The sequence below is a fragment of the Giraffa tippelskirchi genome, chromosome 2 (assembly GCF_054371585.1).
Source record: "Giraffa tippelskirchi isolate mGirTip1 chromosome 2, T2T-mGirTip1v1.2.pri, whole genome shotgun sequence".
NCBI lineage: Eukaryota > Metazoa > Chordata > Mammalia > Artiodactyla > Giraffidae > Giraffa > Giraffa tippelskirchi.
Window position 1 is genome coordinate 226,834,161 of NC_137276.1, and position 24,039 is coordinate 226,858,199.

A 24,039-nucleotide genomic window follows, 5' to 3' on the forward strand; every position below is an offset into this window, starting at 1 on the left:
TTCCAGAAGGATCGCAAGCCGCCCCTCCACCCCAGTCTCCCGCCTCGAAGGCGGCGGGTGGCGGGGTTCCCTCTCCCCCGGGCTCCTCTGAGCCAAGGTCGGGGCCGGCCGGCTCTGCGCTCACTGGGTGACGCCGGCCCCTCGGTGAGACCCCGGCTTGCGCGGAGCCGCTCGGGCCGCGGGGAGCCCGGGGACCCCCGGGGCCGCGGTTCCCCGGAGCGCCGGCGCGGGTAGGGGGCGCCAGGGAAGTCCCCGCGGCGGGCGGGGTGCAGGGGCGGGGCGCGCGCCGGGAGGGGCCGGGCCCGGGCGCGGCGCCCGCGCGGGGCGCTCCTCCGCCCCGGGACGCTCTGCAGCCGCCGCCGGCGGCGCTGCTCGGGAAGAGGCGGGCCCCGCGCGCGCCCTGCGGTCGCCATGGCCGCCGAGGCGGCGACGTGAACGGCTCGGCGACCCCGCGCCGGGGCCGGGCTGTGCCCCTAGTGCCGCGGAGCCTGCGGCGCCCGGAGCCCTGGGCCATGCGGCCGCCGCCGCAGACACTGCTACCGCCGCTGCTCCTGCTGCTCAGCGGCTTCGGCGCTGCGGCGCCCCCCGCAGGTAAGCGGGGCCAGAGACCCCCTGAGGCCGGCCGGAGGCGGCGTCTCGCGGGTGGGAGTCCGCGGGGAGCCAGGATCAGTGGAGGGGCTTCAGGGCTGCTCCGATCGGGTGGGGTCCGCCCCGATCGGGTGGGCTCCGCGGGGCGTGGGAGCCCGAAGCGTGTGGGATGGTCGCGGGGGTGGGGGTGGGGGGGAATTCCAGGCAGTCTCGGGCCGGGAGCTGGAGCGGCGGGAGGAGCCGCGGGGCCCCGGGCCGCGCTGCCCCTGCACGAATCTGGACATTCTGTAGCTCCTTCTTTCCCACCCCCGCGCCGCTTCCCCCAAAGCTGGCGCGGCTCCACTCCGAATGTCTCCAAATAAGCAGAGGAAAAACCGGATTCAGGGCTCGAGAAGAGGCCGCTTCCGCCGGCCACAGATTCCTCTTCCCGACCGCCTGAATGTAGCGCTGCCTGGCCTGTCCTCCCTGGGAGGGACCGCAGCCAGAACCAGGTCCCGGGCCTACTTTCCTCGCAGCTTCGTGCCGGGGAGGCCGGCCACCGGCAGGGACCTCTGTCCTGGGGATCGTGACTGTACCTCAGTCTTAACTGGGGCCGGGTGTGTCTGATTAGCGGGTGTGAAGTCCCTGGGGATCGTGACTGTACCTCAGTCTTAACTGGGGTCGGGTGTGTCTGATTAGCGGATGGTCATTCCCCCGGGATCGGATAGACTGGCCGGCAGAGGTAGGGGAGTGGGGCGGGGGCGTAGGACCCAGAAATGTTGCCTTGCGGTGGGCAGGGGGTCAGCTGAGTCAGACTTTTAATCCTAACTCTCTTCCCATCTAGCCAGCCCCTTACCTAAGCTCAGCCTCCTGCTTACCTCTTACACTGACTGACCATACCTATGAGCCAGAGACAAACTACCGAGAGAGAGAGACAGAGAGAAATGACAGAGGTGGTTGTATGAGAACATTCTCTCTGTGCATGTCTGTGCGTTTGTTTTGCTGGCTTCTTTGCCATGGAGTGAACGATATCATAGTTTGGGTAACACTTTAAAAGTCTCAAAAATTTAGAAGTTTCCTCTGCCTTGGATTCTCAAGGTGTTGTTTGGGTTTGTTTCTTTTTATCAGCATCCCTTGCAAAGCCCTTAAATTCCATAGATCCTGGATAAGGGAAGCATTGCATAAGGGAGAGTGTGTGTCTGTGTGTGTGTCTGTGTGTGTACATGCACGCTCCCTGGTGTCCGACTCTTTTTGACCTTTTGGACTGTAGTGTCTCCTGCATTGCAGGCAGGTTCTTTACTGCTAAGCCATCTGGGGAGCACTAAGGGAGTGTGTTCAGTTCAGTTCAGTTGCTCAGTCTGTCCAACTCCCTGTGACCCCGTGGACTGCAGCACGCCAGGCCTCCCTGTCCATCACCAACTCCTGGAGTTTACTCAAACGCATGTCCATTGAGTCAGTGATGCCATCCAACCATCTCATCCTCTGTCGTCCCCTTGTGTGCTTCTAGTTAAATGGCTGTTTCTCCTGGGAGCTGGACAGATGGGTTTGTATCTGTGCTCCTCAAGCTTTGAGTCTTGAACAACCTACATTTGCTCCTTCCCTGGGCTTCCTTCAGATGAGATTAGTGCTTAGCCGCTCAGTCGTGTCTGACCCTTTGTGACCCCATGGACTGTAGCCTGCCAGGCTCCTCAGTCCATGGAACCCTCTAGGCAAGAACACTGGAGTGGGTAGCCATTCTCTCCTCCAGAGGATCTTCCCAACCCAGGGATTGAACCCAGGGATTGAGCCCATGTCTCTTCTGTCTCCTGCATTGCAGGCAGATTCTTTACTGCTCAGATGAGAAGGTAAAGGGAAAGCTCAGGGAAGCCCTCAGATGAGATTTGGGCGTTGGTAATTGCCCAGGGTGGTCCTCTATACTTGTGCTGCTCCTGACTAGCCTGTGAATTGTTTGTGATTTGTCTGCTGCGGGTCCAGAGGTTGATAGAAGTATTTAGAAACTTTATAATTTAATATTGCCACAACACCCACAGACAGGTCCATCTTTCTTTCTTTTTAATATTTATTTATTTATTTGGCTGCACTGGATCTTAATTGCAGCATGTCAACTCTTAACTACAGCATGTGAGATCCAGTTCTCTGACCAGGGATTAAACCCGGGCCCTCTGTACTAGGAGCCCAGAGTCTTAGCCACTGGACCACCAGGGAAGTCCCAGGTCCATCTTGCTAGTGATTATCTTTTACTGTATTGTGCGAACTTTTGGGTCTGTGATGCACTGGAAATAAGCTAGTCCTTCATCTTTTTGCAAAGCAGCACCATGCTATACTAATCTGTTTTTTGTGTCTGTTTGAAATTTTGCATAATAAACAGTTAAAAACTAACTGGGATATTTTTAAGAGGAACTCTTTGTTAGCCCAAACACAAAGTGAAAATATTAACAGCGATTATACAGTAAAAGGATAGTTAAGCAGAAAATTTTCCAGACCTTTCCGTATCTTAATTCTGTGTCCTTCAGTAGGCATGTAATCGCATTTATGGTCAGAGGGGAGAAAAATACAAGTATTGAAAAGAAAAATTTTTAAAGGAGACTTGTGATATCTACCCTTTAGAGCTGTTATGGGCTTCCCTGGTGGCTCAGACAGTAAAGAATATGCCTGCAATGTGGGAGACCTGGGTTTGATTCCCTGGGTCGGGAAGATCTTCTGGAGAAGAGAATGGCCACCCACTCCAGTATTCTTGTCTGGAGAATTCCACAGACAGGGAAGTCTGGCATGCTATAGTCCATGGGGTCACAAAGAGTCAGACACAACTTAGTCACTGAACAACAACAGAAAGAGTTGTTATAAGGATGACATATGTAAAATATCAGACCTGACCCAATTTGTAGTAAACGGTGGTCATTTGCTTTAGATAGCATTTAAAGTACAGTAAGTCAACACACTTTTTAGTAATTTGATTACCCTAGTGTTGAAGAATGAAGGCTTCTGTTTGTAACGGTTCTAGTTGCTGCTTATTTTCTAGTGGATCTGAATGTACTTAGGCCACAAAATTCTCTTACTATGACTTGCTGACTTGAATATCCGAAGCTTCTCAGAGCTTAGAGACCACTGAGAAAAACAGTAAATCCCCAACCACAGAAAAAAAAACCATTGCAAATTAATGTATATTAAGTAACTCCTGTTTGTCCATAACCTCAACAGTGGAAAGTAATACATAACAGGAATGTTGGGGGGCAAACTCTATAAAAGGACCACAGTGGCCACCATTTATTGGGCTACTCTTTTAACTCAGACAAGCTGTTAAATGTTTTATATACATTATCTCTCCTAATTTTCTCAACCATTCTTTTGAAGTAGATAATAGCCCCATTTTGCTCCCTAGGAAACCAAACCATTCTTTTCAGGAAGAGACAAATGGTCTAGGTAGATAAGCTGATATCCAGTATTTACAGACAAGACCAACTTCCTGGTTATGGGTGAGAATTCAGGGAGGTTTTTGTTTTTGTTCTTCACTTCTCCTCACCTGCAAGGTATTAACTGGAGATGGGATCACTGATGTTCATCATAATGACCCATCCATGGAAGGATCCCGAAGGGTCTCGTTTGTTTGTTTTTGCATGTTTTTATTGGAGGATAATTGCTTCAATGTTGTGTTGGTTTCTGCCATACAACAACAACGCAAGTCAGTCACCCTTCGGGGGAAGGGGGCTTCAGATGGGAAGGGGTCTTCGATTGTCAAGATTAAATGATTGATTCTGATATTAGTAGTACTTTATTATCTGTGTGTGATATGTGTTAATCAAACTATGCTATTAAGACCCAGAAGAGCCTGTTCTTAAAAATGTATAAAATCTCAAACACCTGGATCCAGGGTAGATTGCAGGTTGGGGCAGGAAGGTGGAACAGGAGGCGTGATTGTACAGTGATTGTACGGAAGATACATTTGGCATCTCCACAGGGTATCTCTTCTTACCATTAACAGTTAGTGAACCATTGCCCCAAAGACCATGGAGAAGGAAGCTGAGTGGGGCTTTGTACACCCTCCTTAGGACTGTGAGCTTTATCTTGTAGGAGTTAGAGTGCCATTAAAAGCCTGGTGTCCACTTCCCTGGACTGTACTAGTTTCCTCTTGTTGCTGTAACAAATGACCACCAACTTGGTGCCTTAATATAGCACAAACTTATTTGCGCCTGGCATCTTTGCTGTGAGTTTCTTTGCCATTGATACCTTTGCCGCAAGCATTTTCAACCTCAGACATTTTTGCTGCATAACTAATTGGCCATCAGGCAGTTTTGCGTAATAGATAAAATAACTGGCTGACAGCTTGGTTTGACTTGGTTTCAAGTGGTTGAAATGCAAAAGCGTTTCTTAGTGAAGTTGCTGATGGCTTTTTCAAACTGACAGATGATGATGACTTGGTTTTCTTATTGTGAAACACACTACCCTGGAAGAGAAAGAGGCCGATGGCCTTCATTAAAGGTGCAGAGTTGAACCAATGCTTCCCGTAGAACTAAATATTTATCAGCAGACATGTGACAGTATGCCAAAACACACAGTCCAAAGCTCAGTTACAAATATGTGTCCTAGTATTTGAAAGCTGACACCTTGCTTAATAAAAGAAGAAATGTCAGTGAAAAAGAAAAAGCATGAGACAAATCAATAAGCAAAAATATATATATATGTATATATAATATGACAAACAAAAGACTTTGAAGATCAGTGCTTCATAAAATAAAATCAGTTCTTTGCACAGTATTGCTATGAATCTACACACATTTTAAATGTATTCAAATATTTTGCATTTCGCAATAGTCTTTTAAACTTTGTTGTTTATTTTTCATGTTTCATTATGTCCAATGTTATGTCTTATAATTTACATAAGCTAAATTGCCTTATGGCCCGTTAGTTACTCGGTGAAAATGTTTGCAGTGAAAATGCTTGTGGTAAAGAAGCTTACAGTGAAGATGTATGTTAGTCACTCAGTCGTGTCTGATTCTTCGTGACCCCAAGGACTGTAGCCTGCCAGGTTCCTCTGTCCATGGGATTTTCCAAGCAAGAATACTGGAATGGGTTGCCACTTCCTTGATACCTAGAACCGAATTCAGCATCTTACAGTTCTGGAGGTCGGTGGTCAGATGCAGACCGGGCTGGGCTAAATCAAGGTGTCCTAGGGGTGTGTTCCTTTCTGAGGATTCTAGCGGGAGAACCATTTCCTTGCCTTTTCCAGCTCCTAGAGAAACAGTGGTGACACTGGGTCCACCCCGATGCTCCAGGATAATCTGTCTTTAGATCTTCTGTAGGACCCTAAGTTTCATCTGCAACTCCAATCCGCATGTACCTAATATGTTCATAAGACACAGACATCTTGGGGGGAGGGCACCGTTCTGCCTCATGCAGGGTCAGACCATTGAATAAAGCGGTCAGCACGGGGCTGAGCCCTCTATTGGTGGTCACTGGAGGCTCGGTCTGGGCAACAGGTTGCAGCCCACCACCTGCAGCCATCCATCAGGACACCCTGAAATTGTTGTTGTTTAGTTGCCAAGTCATGTGTGACTCTTGCAACCCCATAGACTTGTAGCCCACTAGGCTCCTCTGTCCATGGGATTTTCCAGGCAGGAATACTGGAGTGGGTTGCCATGTCCTTCTCCAGGGGATCAAACCTGCATCTCTTACATCATCTCCTGCATTGCCAGGCAGGTTTTTATACTGCGCCACCTGGGAAGTCCCACCCTGAAACGCTGTGTGTGTGAGTCGCTCAGTTGTGTCCGACTCTCTGCAACCCCATGGACTATAGTCCACCAGGCTCCTCTGTCCACGGGATTTTCCAGACAAGCATACTGGAGTGGGTTGCCAGTTCCTTCTCCAGGGGATCTTCCTGACCCAGGGATGGAACCCGGGTCTCCCGCATTACCGGCAGATTCTTTACTGTCTGAGCCACCAGGCACGTCTTAAAAATCACACTTAGGCAGCAGTGTATGGTTTGGTGTCTGGTTTGCCTTTCATTTGTGGTCCTGCATTTGCCCCTCACTCCATCTCTAGGAGAGATGGTATCATTTCACACCTGAGGCTCAGGTGTGTTGGGGCAGGATTCCATGGTTCTTGGTGGCAGGATCAGGATTCCAGCTGAAGCCTTTTGTCCAGAAATTCTCTTCTCTTCCTACAAACCCTTTGTTAACACCATTGACTGCAGGTGATATGGCCCTAAATATATGGACCCTTTAGAGCCATCCAGATAAGTCCAGAGTTAGTCAGTCCTTAAGGAAATCAACCCCAATTATTCACTGAAAGGACTGATGCTGAAGCTGAAGCCCCAATACTTTGGCCACCTGATGGAAAGAACCAACTCATCAGCAAAGACCCTGATGCTGGGAAAGATTGAGGGCAGGAGAAGGGGACGACAGAGGATGAGATGGCTGGATGACATCACCGACTCAACGGACATGAGTTTGAGCAAAGTCCAGGAGATAGTGGAAGACAGAGGAGCCTGGCGGCCACAGTCAGTGGGGTCACAAAGAGTCAGATACAGCTTAGTGAGCGAACAACGGCAAGCAGAATTGTACCCACTCTCTGCCCCAGCCTCTCGGAGACCAGATAAAAGGCAGGACTTACACATAAAGCAAGAAAGAGAGCTTGAGCTTAGCCTGGGTTTCTCCTGGACAAATGCAGAAACTGGCTGCTTAGTCCCTGAAGGAGAGAAGCCAGGTTACTGGGCTGCAGCCCTGTCGTTCCCCAGGTCCCAGGAGCCTGCTCCTCCAGCCCCTGGGGATGGGACAGCCCCTAAGTCTGGCAACACCCAGCCTCCCTGGAGCTCCCACTCTAGCGTCTGAGGAAGAGGAACCGGTCATGTGGTGTTCGTGCGGGTCTCAGCAGCACACATGAAATTAACCCGCTCTCTCCTCCTAAGAACCCTTTGAAGTCTGCACGGTGATCATTGCTGTTTCACAGATGAGCCGACCGAGGCACAGAGAAGTGAAACAAGGTTCTGCCAAGAGCAGAAGGTTTCGCAGCCTAAGGTCCTGCAAAGAGCCGGGCTTTGAACCCAGGCAGTCAAGTTCTGGTCCTCCTCACTACCACCCCTGCCCCCCCCCGCCCCGGGTATAAGACAGGACCCAGGTGGTGCGAAACCCAGGAGAAAAGGAAAGGGGGGATCGGGAGGCAGGAAAGCGCTTTGATAGGGTGGCACTTAAGCAGAGTACTGAAGGGAGTGGGGGAGAAGAGTGGCACAAGGAGAAAGAAGGCTCCAGAGAAGGGCAGGGTGAGGTGCAAGGGCCCTCCCCAACCCCCGCCGGTGATCCCCTGGAGAAAGGAGGCAGCCAGGGGAGGCCAGGCAGGAACCGCCTCCCGAGATGAGCCTCCCGAGATGATGCATGCAAGGCGGGGTTGAGGCCGCTGGTGTGAGTGAGTGGGCAGCTTCTGGTGCTTCACCATGAAACCCACAGCCCCGAGACGCAGTTTCTTCTCTGAATGCAGTGAAACAGGGGATGCCAACAAACTCAAATATGAGAGCAAGCCTACAGGTCCCCTCGCTACACCTCCATGAAATGAAAGGTGAAGAAAGCCGAAGGCTCTGATGGAGACTCCCGACTTTTACTGAGAAGGCTGCCTTCTGGTCTGCCTGCCTGGTGGGCTGGAAGACATCCATGGTCCCTGGTGCTCCCCTTCTTAGCTGACTGTCTAGGTGGGGGGCAGGGAGTGGGGTGGAGAGAGAAGGGTGGAGGGGGAGGCAGGCAGAATAATGGTCCCTAAAGAGGTCCACAGCCTGATTGCCGGAGCCTGTGACCATGTTGCCTTATGTGGCAAAAGGGACTTGGCGGATGTGATTAAATGAGGGGTCCTGAGCTGGGGAGATTTTCCTGGATTATTGGGCTCAGTGGGCCCAGTGCAATCACACGGGTCCTTGGAAGCTGGAAGAGGAAGTCGGAACCAAAGAGACAGCTGCACAAGACAGGCTCAGCCCAGCATTGCTGGAGCAGGAGGCCAGGAGCCAAAGAATGTGAGCAGCTTCTCAGCAAGGAAAAAGGCAGGAACTGTTTCTCCCTGGCTTCCAGAAGGAAGGGGGCCTGCCAACACCTTGACATTGGCCTGTGAGACCTGTTGTCAGACCTGTAGGAACAGTAAGAGCATAAATCTGGGTTAAGACACTACATTGGACTTCCCTGCTGGTCCCGTGGTTGAGAATCTGCCTGCCTTTGCAGGGGACATGGGTTCAGTCCCTGCTCTAGGAAGGTCCCACATGCTGTGGAGCGCTTAACCCACCTACTGCAACTACTGAGCCCTGGCACCCTAGAGCCTGTGCTTTACCACGAAAGAAGACACCACAGAGAGAAGCCCGGGCACCACAACTAGAGAGTAGCCCCCTCTTGCCACAACTTGAGAAAAGCCCGTGCAGAGCAAGAAAGACCCAGCACAGCCGAAAGGAAATAGATAGATAAATAAACAGATAAAATTTAAGACACTACATTTGTGGTCATTTATTTCAGCATCAGTAGGAAACTAACATAGACAGGGCAATGGGGGCTTCCCTGATAGCTCAGTTGGTAAAGGATCTGCCTGTAATGCAGGAGACCCCGGTTCAATTCCTGGGTTGGGAAAATCCCCTGGAGAAGGGATAGGCTACCTGCTCCAGTATTCTTGGGCTTCCCTGGTGGCTCAGCTGGTAAAGAACCTGCCTGCAGTGTGGGAGACCTGGGTTCGATCCCTGGGTTGGGAAGATCCACTGTAGAAGAGAAAGGCTACCCACTGCAGGATTCTGGCCTGGAGAATTCCATGGACTGGATAGTCCATGGGGTCACAAAGAGTCAGACATGACTGAGCAACTTTCACTTCACTTCAACATAGACAGGAGAGACAGTCTCTGAGATGCTTTGACAGGTGCCCAGCCCTAACCAAGCCCTCTCCCCCTGAGGCCCTGCATAGCACTTCCTAGAAGCAGGACTTCATTTCCTGAGCTCACTTTGGGATCCACTGGGCCATAGCAGCCCCGGTGAGTAGGGTGGGCCAGTCTAGAAGACCAGCCTCCCACCATGCTGCGCCTTTGGGCCGGCTTCCATCAGGCCTGGCATGAGTTGGCCAGAGTGTCAAGGTAGCTGGTTGAATTAAGATCTGGAATGAAGGTCAGCCCCAGGCCTTAGCTGTGAAAATAATGGGCATTCTGTAAGTAAACAAGGGGCCACAGACTCCAGGCCACAACTTCTTCCAGCAGAAGCGCAGTGGACCAGGCTCTCAGCTGGTATGGGCATCCTTCTTTAAGACTGGATGCATTTACCTGAAATGTGTGGTTTGAATTTCCTGCTCGGAACTCTGGAACAGCCTGTTTTTCAGACTTTCCAGCTCTGGGTGTTTCTCATTAATCTTTTAGTCTCAGAGCAAGTCTTATCATTACCATGTGTTTCCTCACAAGAGAAAAGTCTTCCACGCTGGTGGCCTCTAGTCCTGTCCTGTAAATCACGGGTCATCCCAAGGAGAGGGGATTCTAATATTGGCCGTGATTCCCTGCAGAAGGTGTTCTGTCATTTGCGGTTCTCAGACATCTTAATGTGTGCGAGAATTAGCTGAGAAGCTTGTTGGATATGCAGAGTTCCTGGTCTGGGGTGGGGCGTGGGAATCTGTATTTTAGCCTCAGTGATTGTGATGTTGGGGGAGTCTTTGAGAAACACATGAAGCCCAGAAGACAAATCCTCACCCTCCCAGGCGTCTTTGGGATTTGCACACCTGGTTTGGGGTGTGTGTGTGTGTGTGTGTGTGTGTGTGTGTGTGTACACATTTGTGGAGGTTTCCCAAATATTCCTTATATCAAAGTCAGGATCTCATGCTTGTCCAGTAGCCATCAAATTAATCTTCTCCAGAACCTTCTCCAGTGTACTATGGTTTATTCCTTATTCCTGAAGCAGAAACTGAGGTCCAAGCTCTTATGTTACCCCCCACTTACTATAGGCGGTCTCACTGCTGTGCCCCAGGTTCAGTTCTGGGTCAGGGAAGCCTTTCTCCTTCCTCTCCCCCTGCCACCTACCAACCTCCCCTGCGGGACCATACCAGCCTCTACCTCCCTGTAGGTCAGATGGTAAAGAATTTGCCTGCAGTGCAGGAGACCCGGGTTCAATCCCTGGGTTGGGAAGATCCCCTGGAGAAGGGAATGGCAACCCACTCCAGTATTCTTGCCTGGAGAATCCCATGGACAGAGGAGCCTGGCAGGCTGCAGTCCCCGGGGTCACAAAGAGACATGACTGAGTGACTAACACTACTACTACTAAAGGTAGACAGGTTTTCTAATTCAGCCAGACCCCTCACCTAGGACTTGCTCATATGGAACTGGAACCTGCAGGTGGAAAGGCAGCCCGAAGCTCCTTTTTTCCCACAGACTGTGTCAACCACGCCGTCTTTTGTTGTTGTTACTCAGTCATGTCTGACTCTTTGAGACCCCATAGACTGCAACACACCAGGCTCCCCTGTCCTTCACTATCTCCCAGAATTTGCTCAAACTCCTGTCCATTGAGTCGGTGATGCCATCTCATCCTCTGTCGTCCCCTTCTCCTCCTGTCTTCAATCTTTCCCAGCATCAAGGTCTTTTCCAACAAGTCAGCTCTTTGCATCAGGTGGCCAAAGTATTGGAGCTTCAGCTTCAGGATCAGTCCTTCCAATGAATATTCAGGGTTGATTTCCTTTAGGATGGACTGGTTAGAGCTCCTTGCAGTCCAAGGGACTCTTAAGAGTCTTCTCCAACACCACAGTTTGAAAGCATCAATCATGGGATTAACAGATTGTTAAACCAAGATTAGAGAGTTGAGGGGACCCTTCATACAGTCTCCGGGGAAGAGAGCCAAGGGAACCCCCATGTGCCATATCTGGGGTGAAGGGCTGTCTTTAGTCAAAGGCTAAAGGCATAGGGGACATGTGGGGAGAACGGATAATATCGAAACCCCAGCCATATGAATTACATATTTTTGTAACTGACTTTTCTCCTCTTGACCCTCCCTGTCTCTCCCTGGTCTCCCCGCTTCTCTTATTCTCTGTCCCTTTCAAGACTCCCTAGCCCAGCTGCCTGCTCCTCAAAACCTGAAGGTTCACCTGTACAACGCCCAGCAGGCGCTGAGCTGGGAGCCGGTGTCCCTGGACAGCGATCTGAGGCCGGTGGTCTACCAGGTGCAGTATAAATAGTAAGCGATGTTTCTGTTGGCCTTCTTCCTGGGAGCTGGGAGCGGGGATTGTTATGAAACCTGAGGCCAGCTGCCTGTTCTTGCTCCTTGGCAGGATTGTAAGCAAATTCATCAGAAGCAGATGGTCCTCTTGAACTTTTTATTTTTTGGCCACACCCTGTGCAGCATGTGAGATCTTAGTTCCCTGCCCAGGGATCAAAACCACACCCTCTGCATTGGAAGCCCAGAATCTTAACCACTGGACCACCAGGGAAGTCCCTCTCTTGTACTTCTTAAATCTCCAAGGATAGAGATTTCACAACTTCCCCTCCAACCCCTCCACTCATCCAAAGGCTGAAAGGACGTTGACCTTCAGGGAGCTCAGCTGTCTAACCACAGGGCAGCTTAGTTGGGTAGAAGTTGATTCATCAGTTTAAGGCAGAGATTGTATGAAAGTGCTTCCTGTCTGGAAACGGCTGGAGGCATCTTTTGTTCTTCATCATCTTCAGGTTTCAAAATCTGGTTTATTTAGCTTTCTGGGCCAAATATGGCCTAATAAGAAAGCTATTCATTTAATGAACAATTAATTCCCAGTTTCTAAGCTGGTGATCCATTTTGCATTTTATTCTGGCCCCTCATTCTGTCTCTCACCTCCTGTTCAAGCCTTCCTACAGTTGGCCATCACTTGATTTACAGTATAGACACACAGAGGAAGGAAAAAAGGCAAAACCCAAGTCCTTGTTTACCTTGGTAGATGCATTAAGTGAAGACCAAGTTAAAATTATTGTGAGACGTCCCTTGTGGTCCAGTGTTTAGGACTCCATGCTTCTAATACTTGGGGCAGAGATTTGATCCCTGGTCAGGGAACTGATCCCACCTTCCCTGAGGTGGAGCCAAAACAAACAAAAAATATTGGCTAAGTCATTTTTAGATTACTAAATAAATAAAAGTTTTAAGAGTGGGAATGCCTAGTGCTGGTGAGAATGTGGCTGGTGGATCCACGCTGAATCAGAATGTTATGAGCACAGCCCTCTTGAAAAGTCAATTCTACTCTTCATTTAGAATTGTGGGAATGTCCATACTACTTTTTTATCCTAGGCGGACAATACAACCTCCTCTGTCAGAAAAAAAGAAACCAAACTTATATTCATGAAGATGTAGGTTAAAGTGTCTATTCATGTCCATTGGCTAGAAGTTGACAAATTGTGTCAAGTTAACTTGTGAATGAGCCCTTGGCCACTGAAAAGGGTAATTATGTGTCATATGACAGCAGGTGCAACTGTATCCAATTTGGAATGAAAATATGGTCAGAACAGGTAGGGAATGTGGAAAAATTACAAGTAGTTAATTTGTTAGAGGAGTAGGTTTCCAGATGACTTCTTTTTCATCTCTAACTGTTCAGTGTAATAATATTTGCTTAAAAAAATGATGGCCTTCCTAGGTGTCACTAGCGGTAAACAATCTGCCTACCAGAACAGGGGATGCAAGACATCCTGTGTTGGGAAGATCCCCGGAGTAGGAAATGGCACCCAGCTCCAATATTCTTGCCTGGAAAATTCCATGGCCAGAGAAGCCTGGCAGGCTACTGTCCACGGGACCACAAAGGGTCGGACATGACTGAGCATGTTATAAAAATGAATTCTAAACTGAGATTTGAGGCCTATCTCTAGATTGCATTTGTCTATTTCTATTTTTTTAGAGAGATTTTTAAGGTGGTTTTAGTATTCTAAAATCTTTATTAAATTTGTTGTAATATTGCTTCTGTTTTATGTTTTGGTTTTTTGGCCTCAAGGCATTGGGGGTCTTAGCTCCCGGACTGGGGATCTAACCCACCTCCCCTGCACTGGAAGGCAAAGTCCCAACCACTGAACCTCCAGGGAAATCCCTATCTACTTCTTAAGTAATTATAAATTTCAAACATGATCATCTGTAATAAACAGACCAGTCCATGAGAACCAGCTACTTCATTTTGTGCCCAGTATCAGATGAAAACGTGGGGCTCCTGCTTCAAAAACTTTTAGGAATTTAGAATGGCAACAGCAGAGCTTCAAATCAGGTGCCCTCTTAGGAGTACAACTTTGTGCCACTGCACAGGTCACATGCCTAAAACTGGCCCTGCTCAACCTTCAGTTAACAGAGTCTCCTAGAGCCCTGCAAGAAGATTTCAGTTAGAGGAAGTCACAACTGATCTACTGACTAGCATTCGTTAGCCTTGATTGGGGAAGTACATTTATGAGTTGGCAGAGTGCCTCTAGACACTAGAAGTGTTGGTTAAAGCCTTTGACAGTTTCACATCACAGACTAACCTGTTTCACTCTGTTTTCTATTGGGAAAGCATTTTGTAAGATATTTTTTCAGGTTAGAGGTTGGTTTTGGTAAAGGAGACAGAGTTGGATGTGAATGTCCCTGTTTAGGGCTCCACTGGTAAAGAACCCGTCTGCCAATGCAGGTAACCTAAGAGATCTGGCTTTGATCCCTGGGTCAGGAAGATCCCCTAGAGGAGGAAATGGTGACCCATTCCAGTATTCTTTTCTGGAGAATCCCATGGTCAGAGGAGCCTGGTGGGCTGGAGTCCGTGGTGTCACAAAGAATCGGACATGACTGAGCGACTTAGCCTGGACACACATCATCCCTGTTTGGAAAAGCTGAGGGGTCATGAAAACTCAAACAGAGGCTACTTTTTATGTTTTCTTTTCAAATGACAGACTTGACTGTGGAAGAGGGCCTTTGATTTTTTTTTGCTGGTCTGTTTTTAGATAGTTTCACACGTTTAGGACCTTTTAGTTACATGAAGTAATTTAATTCTGAGGCTCGTGGAACTTTAAACTTTCCACTCTGTTTTTTGATAGTCATGCCAGCAAAGCCAAAATTACATAGAACACATTGTGGGAAATTTTTAAGTTTAAATCCGAGGTTGCAGGTCCTCTGGCCTAGAGTCTGTGTTTGGCCCACAATGGCTTTTTGTTGTTGTTGTTGTTTTTCTAATTAGTGTTAACATTTACATATCTGGAGATGTCACTTTAAGAAAAAGGACCGAATTTCTGTTTTTTCTTGAAAAAGGCAGGCAGAGAGCGGGGCCCTTTCTAGGTCATACCCCACCTGTCCTCTTGCCACACCAGGGCCTGCCCACCCCAGTCTTCCCAACCCTTTTTTTCTTAACTTCACTTTTTTCTTATTTTAATAGCAATAGATTTTCTTTATAGAAAATCTGGAAAACCCAGGAAAGTAAAAAGTACAAAATCAAAACAACCTGGGGTCCAAGACAAATGATTATTCTCACTTTAGTGTATTTCTCTCTAGACATTTTTTCTAAATACATGGACTTGTTTGCAAATATACCAGCATCTGCTTAAGACTGAAATAAGACTGGAGTCACACGTCTGGGTCCTGCTTCCTTTTTTTTTCCCCTTTTAACTTAATGTAGTTAAGCTTGTGAACATTTTTTTCATACAATTATTTCAGTGTGAACATTTTTATTCTATGTTTTGTTATATGATGTATCACTCATGATTTTTTTTTTAACTTTTCTCCACTCAGCGAGTGGTGTAATTGACAGTTTGTGACCGTTATAAGTAATGTCCTCAAACCAAAATCATCAATGATTGTTTTCATCCATTTCTGGAAGAGGACTTGCTGGGCTCACAGGGGACAGACTTACTTAATCATTTCTGGAAATGATGTAATAGAAGGTGAACAGAGAAATCATTGGTTGCTCAGGTGTTTAATAAATATTTTTAGATGGTGCTTAGTAGGCACCCCTACCTTTTCATTTGAAAAGACCCTGATGCTGGGAAAGATTGAAGGTGAGAGGAGAAGGGGATGACAGAGGATGAAATGGTTGGATGGCATCACCGACTCAATGGACATGAGTTTGGGTAAACTCCGGGAGTTGGTGATGGACAGGGAGGCCTGGCGTGCTGTGGTTCACGGGGTCGCAAAGAGTCGGACATGACTGAGTGACTGAACTGAACTGAGTAGGCACCCCAGGCCCTGGTCCAGGCATTTTCCTGTTGTCCACCAGATCAACCTTCAAGACAACCCTAAGAATCAGATGCTATAGCTCATCCCCATCTTATAGATAAGGAGACTGAGGAGAGAAGTGAAGTAACTGGGTTTGAACCTGGATAATCTGGCTCTAGAGTCCATGTGTTTAATTACAAGGCTGTGCTCCCTCTCATGATTGAGGCTGCTTTCAAAATTAGACAAATCTGGGGACAGATGCTGTCCATATGAACACACTGCCAGGAGCCAGGACCACTTGCTGGTAATGTTCAGACTGGCTGATTCATCATAGGCTTGGGCAAGAGGCTGGGGGTCCAGGCCTGAGTGGTGTCATGCCGTGAGGCTGTATTCATTGCATTATACATTTAAATGGGGCCCACAGCAATTTATTTTTACCCTTTGCAAATAGATGGGAAGCCAAACAGTGTCAGCTATCATTTAAATTTGGATCGTTTGTGCCGTTTTAAACCCCTTTTTTAAGAAACGCTTTTAAAAAGTAGTTCTGAATATACAGAAATGCAACAGATTTCTGTATATTAATTTTGTAACCTGCAACTTTACCAGGTTCATTGATGAGCTCTAGTAGTTTCCTGGTAGCATCTTTAGGATTATCTGTGTGTAATATCATGTCATCTACAAGCAGTGTCAGTTTAACTTCTTCTTTTCCAATTTGGATTCCTTTTATTTCTTTTTCTTCTCTGATTGTTGTAGCTAGGACTTCCACAACTGTGTTTAATAAGTGGCGAGAGTGGACATCCTTGTCTTGTCCCTGATCTTAGAGGAAATGCTTTCAGCTTTTCACCGCTGAATGTGATGTTAGCTGTAGGTTTGTCATAAATGGCCTTTATTGTGTTGCCATATGTTCGCTCTATGCCCACTTTCTGGAGAGTTTTTTTTTTTTATCATAAATGGGTGTTAAATTTTGTCAAAAGCTTTTTCTGCATCTATTGAGGTGATCGTATGGTTTTTGTTCTTCAGTTTGTTGATGTGGCATATCACACTGATTAACCTGCAGATACTGGAAAAAATCCTTGCATCCCTGGGGTAAATCCGAAAGGGACGAGTTTGGAGGAGAGGGGAGGAGGTGGAACATGGTAGGTCAGTTCCCCAGCTAATCCCAGAGGGGGCCTTTTGCCCTAGTTCAACAGCTGGAATTGGCAGGGAGAAGGTTAGAGTACCTTTAAGTATCTGTAGAACTTTAAAAACAAAATCACTTACGTGCTTCTGTAGCGCAGCCCCGAGTCTGAGAGGGAGCTCAGACTTGTGGTTTGTGATCCCTTTCCCAATTAGGTCCCAGGACTCCAGGGTATGCTGGTGTGTGAGTCTGGTGGGCATCTTCCGTGGAAGCCTTGGCCACACATATTGATATCACTTTCATCGGGTTATCTGCCACTTTAGCAGAAGCTGAGTCTCCAATCTGGGTCAGAGAGACCCTTAGAAGCCCACGTGTTGTGTGAGAGCCGGTGGCTGTGACCCCAGCCTCATGTCTCCTGTCTCCCCTGGCCCTGCTTTGTAGACCAGAGCTGCTGTCCAGGGCACAGCCTGTCTCTCGAGGGGGAACACTGCCTGCTGCCCCCCCCGACTGAGGCTTCTGGAGCCACCTGTCTGCCTTTTCTCAAGTCTGTCACCTAAGGACAGAGCTCAGAGTCGGGGATTATTAGTAGGATCTGGCGTGGGCATGTGGTATCGAAATTCAGGGGGTACATTCCAACTTACAAGGATGCATGGCCTTATAGGCAGCAAGGTTTTCTTGTGGGCAGGACTCTCTTTATTTTTTAGGAATGGTTTACTTATTCTTTTCTGGTTGCACTGGCTCTTCGTTGTTGTGCAGGCTTTCACTAGTTGCAGCAAGCAGTGGGCTACTCTTGGTTGCATTGCGTGGGCTTCTCATTGTGATCACTTATCTTGTTGGAGACCACGGGCTGTAGGCTTGCAGACTTCCGTAGTTGCAGCACGTGGGCTCAGGAGTTGAGACTGGCGGCTCTAGAGCACAGGCTCAGTAGCCTGTGGCACACACAGGCTTAGTTGCTCCATAGCCTGTGAAATCTCCCCAGACCAGGGATCGAACCTTTGTCCCCTGCTTTGGCAGGCAGACTCCTATCCACTGTACCACCAGGGAAGTCCATGACTCTTTTTAAATGGGCAGCTATGGGGTGAAAACAAAACTCGACACCAGCGAGAAGCTGGGGTGTGGTTGTATGAACACAGTATTATTCCTAAGACATAGGCTAAGACATAGGCTGAATTTGAAGCATTAACATTGTCTGTAGAACAAAATGGGAGAAAATATTTGCAAACCATTTATCTAATAAGGGACTTGTATCCAGAATATATCATATAAAAAAACTCTTACAACTCAGCAATTAAAAAGGCAAATGACCGAATTAAAATAGAGACACAGGATTTGAGTAGACAGTTTTCCAAAGAAGATATGCAAATAGCCAGTAAGTACATGAAGAGATACTCAACATCATTAGCCACCAGAGAAAATACAGATGCTTGAATGGCTTCAATAAAAAAGTCATAAGAACAAGTGTTGGTGAGGATATGGAGAAATTGGAACCCTGATACATTGTGGCCAGGAACATGAGATGATGCAGCTGCTTTGGAAAACAGTTAAAAAGAGAGTAACCATATGACCTGGTAAGTTCATTTCGGGGTATATACCCCAGAGAACTGGAAACATAATTTCACACAAAAATTTATACGTGAATATTCTTAGCCTTATTCACAGTAGCCAAAAAGTGAATAAGCTAAAAGACAAATAGCCAAGACAGCCCACATGTCCATCAGCACATGAATGGATAAACTAAGTGTGGAATGTACACACAATGGGACATTAATTTGGCCATAAAAGGGGATGAAGTACCGATACACGCTACAACATGTATCATGCTTGAAAACATACTAAGTAAAACAGGCTAAGGGAAAGGCACTAATCACAAAAGATCACATTGTTTATGATCCCATTTCTACGAAATGTCCAGAACAGGAAAATCCTTAGAGACAGGAAATAGATCAGTGGTAGCCTAGGGTTTAGGGATTGAGGGAAATCAAGAGTGATGCTCTAAGCATTGAGGTTGTTTAGGGGATGATGAAAATATTCTGAAGTAGGTGTGGGGAGGGTTGCACCACCCTGCACATATACTAAAAGCCATTGAACTGTCCCCTTAAGTGAGTGCAGTGTGTGGTATGTGAGGAATATTTCAACAAAAAAATCGTTTTAAAAACTCAACCCTGGGGGAACTGTGATATGTGATCAAAGAGAGGTTTCTGCCAAGTGAAATCTTTTTTTCCATTTGCAGCAGCACCAGTAGTAACTGGTATGACGTCAACAAAGAAGATAGCAAGGTGGACTGTACGAACCTCATCAGGACAGAGTGTGACTTCACTGCAAACAGCCTCTCGGAGGGGTTCCCACGGCGCTTCAACATCTCTTTACGTGTTCGAGCTAAGCTGGGGGGCCTCGTTTCTGCCTGGGCAACAGCGCCTTGGTTCGAACACTATCGGAATGGTAAGGGGACTTGGGTACAAATTCCTTTAACGTTTGCAGGTTTTCTTCACTTTGCTGTTTGCTAAGTGGTACTGACTCCATGCCTCTAAGTCCTGCCTCTCAGCCTAGACAACCAGCACACAGATGGGTGTGATGGTCAAACCAGAGTACTGTCCTCAGAGGCTGGGGCTAGGGGAGGGTGATTTGCTACACTAGGGAGCCGCCAAACCACAGCCTGCAGGTCAAATATGGCCATCAATCTGTTTTTGTAACTAAAGTTTTATCAGAACTGTGGTGTGCGTGTATACACATACATAATGGAATGTTACTCAGCCATAAAAAAAGAATGGAATAATGCCATTTCCAGCAATGTGGGTAGACCTAGAGATTATCAGACTAAATGAAGTAAGCCAGACAGCGAAAGATAAATATTATATGATATTACTTACATGGGGAATTTAAATCTATAATACAAATGAACTGACTTATAAAACAGAAACAGACTCACAGACATAGAAAACAAATTTAAGGTTACCAAAGTAGAAAAGGGGGATAAATGAGGTAAATGATAAATGAGATAAATGAGGAGTGTGGGATTAACAGATACACACTACTATATATAAAATAGATGAATAGCAAGGATCTACTCTGTAGCACAGGGTACTTTAAATAACCTATAATGGAAAAGAATCTGAAAAAGAATATATATACGGGCTTCCCAGGTGATGCTAGTGGTAAAGAACCCACTGATACTTCAGGAGACATAAGAGACACAGGTTCGATCCCTGAGTTGGGAAGATCCCCTGGAGGAGGGCATGGCAACCCACTGCAGTACTCTCATTTGGAGAATCCCATGGACAGAGGAGACTGGCAGGCTACGGTCCATAGGGTCACACAGAGTTGGACACGAATGAAGTGACTTAGCACCATGCACACAAAGGTATATATATATATATATACACACATATACACCTGAATCTAACACAGTATTGTAAATCAACTATTCTTCAATTTTAAAAGTTTTATCAGAACACAGTTTCCCCATCTATTCATGTACTGCCTGTTGCTGCTTCCATGCTGCAACAGGCCAGCTGAGCAGTTACATTGGGGGCTGTCTGACTTGTCAGAGCCTAAGTTTACCCTGGCGCTTGACTGAGAAAGTTGGCCAACCTCTCTGCTGAGTGGGATACTTTTAATAGTATATTGGCTTCACTGGTCACCGTCACCTGGCACAACTTCCTTTATGTTCAGGAAAGATCTTAATCCAGCCTTGACTGGTACCTGTCGCATAGCAGAAAAATACCTGTGGAATGACTGAATGAACAGACGTGCTCCCGGATATTGGAAGGGGGCATCAGAGTCATCAAACACTAGTTTGTAGAATTGTTCCTTTTGTTGTTGTTCAGTCACTAAGTCGTGTCCAACTCCCTGCAACCCCATGAACCACAACACACCAGGCTTCCCTGTCCTTCACCATCTCCTGGAGTTGGCTCAAACTCATCACTGTTGAGTCTGTGATGCCATCCAACCATTTCATCCTCTGTTGTCCCATTCTCCTCCTGCCCTCAATCTTTCCAGCTTCGGGGTCTTTTCCAGTGAGTCGACTCTTGGCATCAGGTTTAGTGATTCATTTTTCACATGGTCAGCTTTGCCTGATGATTTTCCCGCATCTATGCAGATGCAAAGTATGAAACTTCTTGGGACCTTTATTCAAGCTCAACAGAAGTATAAAACAGTTGATGAAATGTGATCGCTGTCTAGATAGTTGATGACTTACTAAGCAATTGTTGTTCACATACTGTAGGTTGTTATAGTGATATTTTGTTCATTTTTTTAAAGAGAGGGGTCTGGTCTTTTCAAGATACGTATCTTATAGATGCAGCGATGTGATGTCTGAGATTTGCTCCAAACCATCCGGAGAGTGAGAGGGTCAAGGTAGTCCTCGCAAGGTGAAGGAGAAACAAAACTGGCTGGGCCTCGACAGTTGCTGTAAAATTGGGTGATGAGTACGTGAGCTTTGGCTACAGTCTTCTCTCTACTTGCTGTGTGTTTGAAATTTCCTGCAATAAGAAGCTAAGGGGGAAAAAAATCAGTGGTTTTTGCTAGCGGTTTGAGGATGGGATGAGAAGGCAGTGTGGTTCTTGCCAGCTGATCATCTACTGTGGACCAGTCCTTTGTCTTTGAATGGAGCACCGCCAGACATCTGAGCTGTGAAACATCACCTCAGTGGGATTAGTAGGGAGCAAAGTAATGGTGGCGACAGAAGCAGGACCTACCTGTCGTGATGTCACCAGTCCCCTGTCTGCCAGCTGCTGCTCTCTGTCTTCCCAGCCAGAGTTGGGAGGCCGTGTCATTGGTTAAGTTACTGGCAAAGTGTCACTTCGAGCCGGTGGTGTTTGCAGAGCCCATTGCTGCTTTCAGCACTTGTGGTCAAGTCAGGATGGGTCAACAGCATGACGATGCTTTACCGAGGGCTTAAGGGGAGAGGGATTGGGATGGTGACTGAAGGGGGCAGGCTTTAGCATCACGTAAACCTGGGTTCAAATCTCAACACTGCCCCTAACTGGCTGTTACTCTGGGCAAGTCATAGCCCTCTGGGTTTCAGTTGCCCCTTCTGAGAAATGGGGAGGCCTTCCACGGTTGCTACATGCAGATCCGTGCAGACACGCATGTAAAATTCATGTTGCCAGCTTTAGAGCGATCGCTCAGGCTGTGGATGCCGCTGTCGGTAGTGACCGCATAGATCTATCAGGTCCTCCTTCTGGGCCTGGAGAGAAGGCAGACTGTCCACCCTAGAGAGATAGACTCATCATGTTGGTATCAGATTCCTGGGTACTGACCTTTCAGTAGTGAAGGGATTTAGTCATCCAGGCATACACACCCACTCCCTCGGGTAAGTCACAGAAAAGTCTAGAGAATCTGCTCAGCAGGGGGGCCTGGCCCTGCACATAGGCAGGCTGCCCAGTGCTCTGGCCACTTCGCCATCTAAAGGGCAGCTTGAAGATGTGCGTGCCAGCGTCCGTGAGCGGGTGTGATACAAGCCTTTTCTGTTCCTCGTGGCCAGTCCACTAACAGCACTGGGGCTTGAGACGGGCCCCGCCCAACAGTGTGTCTGTCTGGACTTAGTTCCTCCACCAGGACAAAGGAGGTGAGAGGGCAAGGGTGCAGGCCTTGCGGGGACCAGTTACTCTTACCCAGAGGGAAAGGTGGCCAGACCACGTGCCTAACCCTCCCCAACCCGGGAGAGCCCAAGCGTGGGGCATGGAAGCGAGAGAGAAAGCCAGCCCCACTCTCGTGAACAGGTGACTGTTCACAGCGATATAATCATCTGCGTGTGTCAAATGTGCAGAAACAGGCCCCTAAGAACTTGGAGCACACAACCTGTTCTTTAATCTGAGTTCCTCTGGTTAATTATACAGTTTAGATGCTTCCTTAATAAATGCTATAGTCTTTCTTTTACAGTGTACCAGAATCACAGTACTCAGCTGTCCAGTGATATGAATTCCAGTACATGAAAAGTCTTAACAAATAGATTTATGATGGTGCTGTTGTTGCTTTTTAGTCAAAAAACAGCAGCTGTTGTTGCTTTCAGTCCTCAATCCCCTAGACTGTAGCCGGCCAGGCTCCTCTGTCCGTGGGTTTTTCCAGGCTGGAGTGACTTGCCACTTCCTTCTCCAGGGGATCTTCCTGACCCCACAGATCAAACCCACGTCTCCTGCAAGTCTCCTACATTGCAGGCAGGCTCTTTACCCCTGAGCCACTGGGGAAGCCCTTATGATAGCAGTGTTTCTCAGTTATTATGTTTAAGTGTCGTATTGGAAAAAGCTAAAAGACAATGTATTTAAAAGTTTGTAAACACTTTTATTTATATAGAAAATAACAACAACAACAAAAAATATATATATAGTAGGTAACAGCTAACAAAATCTTTTCCCTCTCTGCATGAAAATTTGACCTTTGATTAACCTTCCAGCTCTCTGGAAACCTGATAAAGCTGGCGTATAAAGCATGTTATTAGCATTACATATGGCAGAAAGACCTCTGGTAAAGAATCCGCCTGCCAGTGCAGGAGAGGCAAGAGGCACAGGTTCATTCCCTGGTTGAGAAGATCCCCTGGAGTAGGAAATAGCAACCCACTCCAGTAGTCTTGCCTGGAGAATCCCATGGACAGAGGAGCCTGGTGGGCTAGTTCTATAGTCCATGGGGTCGCAAAGAGTTGGACACAACTACAGCAACTCAGCACTGCACAGTATATATATATACACATATCTGTACACACATGTATCTACATAGGTTGATTGATCTCGTTTGTAATTCTATTTCAGTGACCATCGGACCTCCAGAAAACATCTGGGTGACGCCAGAAGAAGGCTCCCTTATCATCAGACTTTCTTCTCCCTTCGATGTCTCCGCCTCAGAGGCCTTTTTTGTGTATTATGTCTACTACTGGGAGAAGGCAGGAGGCAAACAGGCAAGCGCATGTTCTTCTTTGGTTTTGATGTTCTTTTCTTTGGAGTTTCTGGGTAGCAAATGAAAGGTCAAGAAGGGGATTTCCCTGGCAGTCCAGTGCTTGAGACTCTGAGCTCCCATTGCAGTTGGTGGGTTCAACCCATGGTCAGAGAACTAAGATCCCACCCAGCTGCACTACTCAGCCCCCCAAAAAAGGAAAATAAAATGGCCAAGGACACCAGGGTATCCCAATGCACCCTTAGAGGCCAAGACCCATCTGTAGGGCCCTCTCTGCCTCATATCACACAGTCCCCATGGTCTGGGTCTGGATTCAGCCGGTGCCCAGGGAGTCTTTGCCACACTCAGTGTTTGGGGAGGTCCCATGGGCCTGTTTCCACA

General features: G+C 47.5%; 1 protein-coding gene across 2 annotated transcripts in view; it reads left to right on the top strand.

The window, feature by feature from the left end:
* Positions 1-334: 334 nt before the first annotated feature.
* Positions 335-24,039, top strand: part of IFNGR2 (interferon gamma receptor 2) — a 33,258-nt gene continuing 9,553 nt past the window's right edge. The window contains exons 1-4 of one of the 2 annotated variants that reach the window (XM_081572937.1): positions 335-591; positions 11,585-11,717; positions 19,004-19,212; positions 23,517-23,662. In XM_081572937.1, the coding sequence (XP_081429063.1) occupies positions 513-591; positions 11,585-11,717; positions 19,004-19,212; positions 23,517-23,662 (567 nt within the window). In that variant the 5' untranslated portion in view covers positions 335-512. The remainder of the gene's footprint in view (positions 592-11,584; positions 11,718-19,003; positions 19,213-23,516; positions 23,663-24,039) is intronic. The other variant, XM_081572938.1, reaches the window with a different exon arrangement.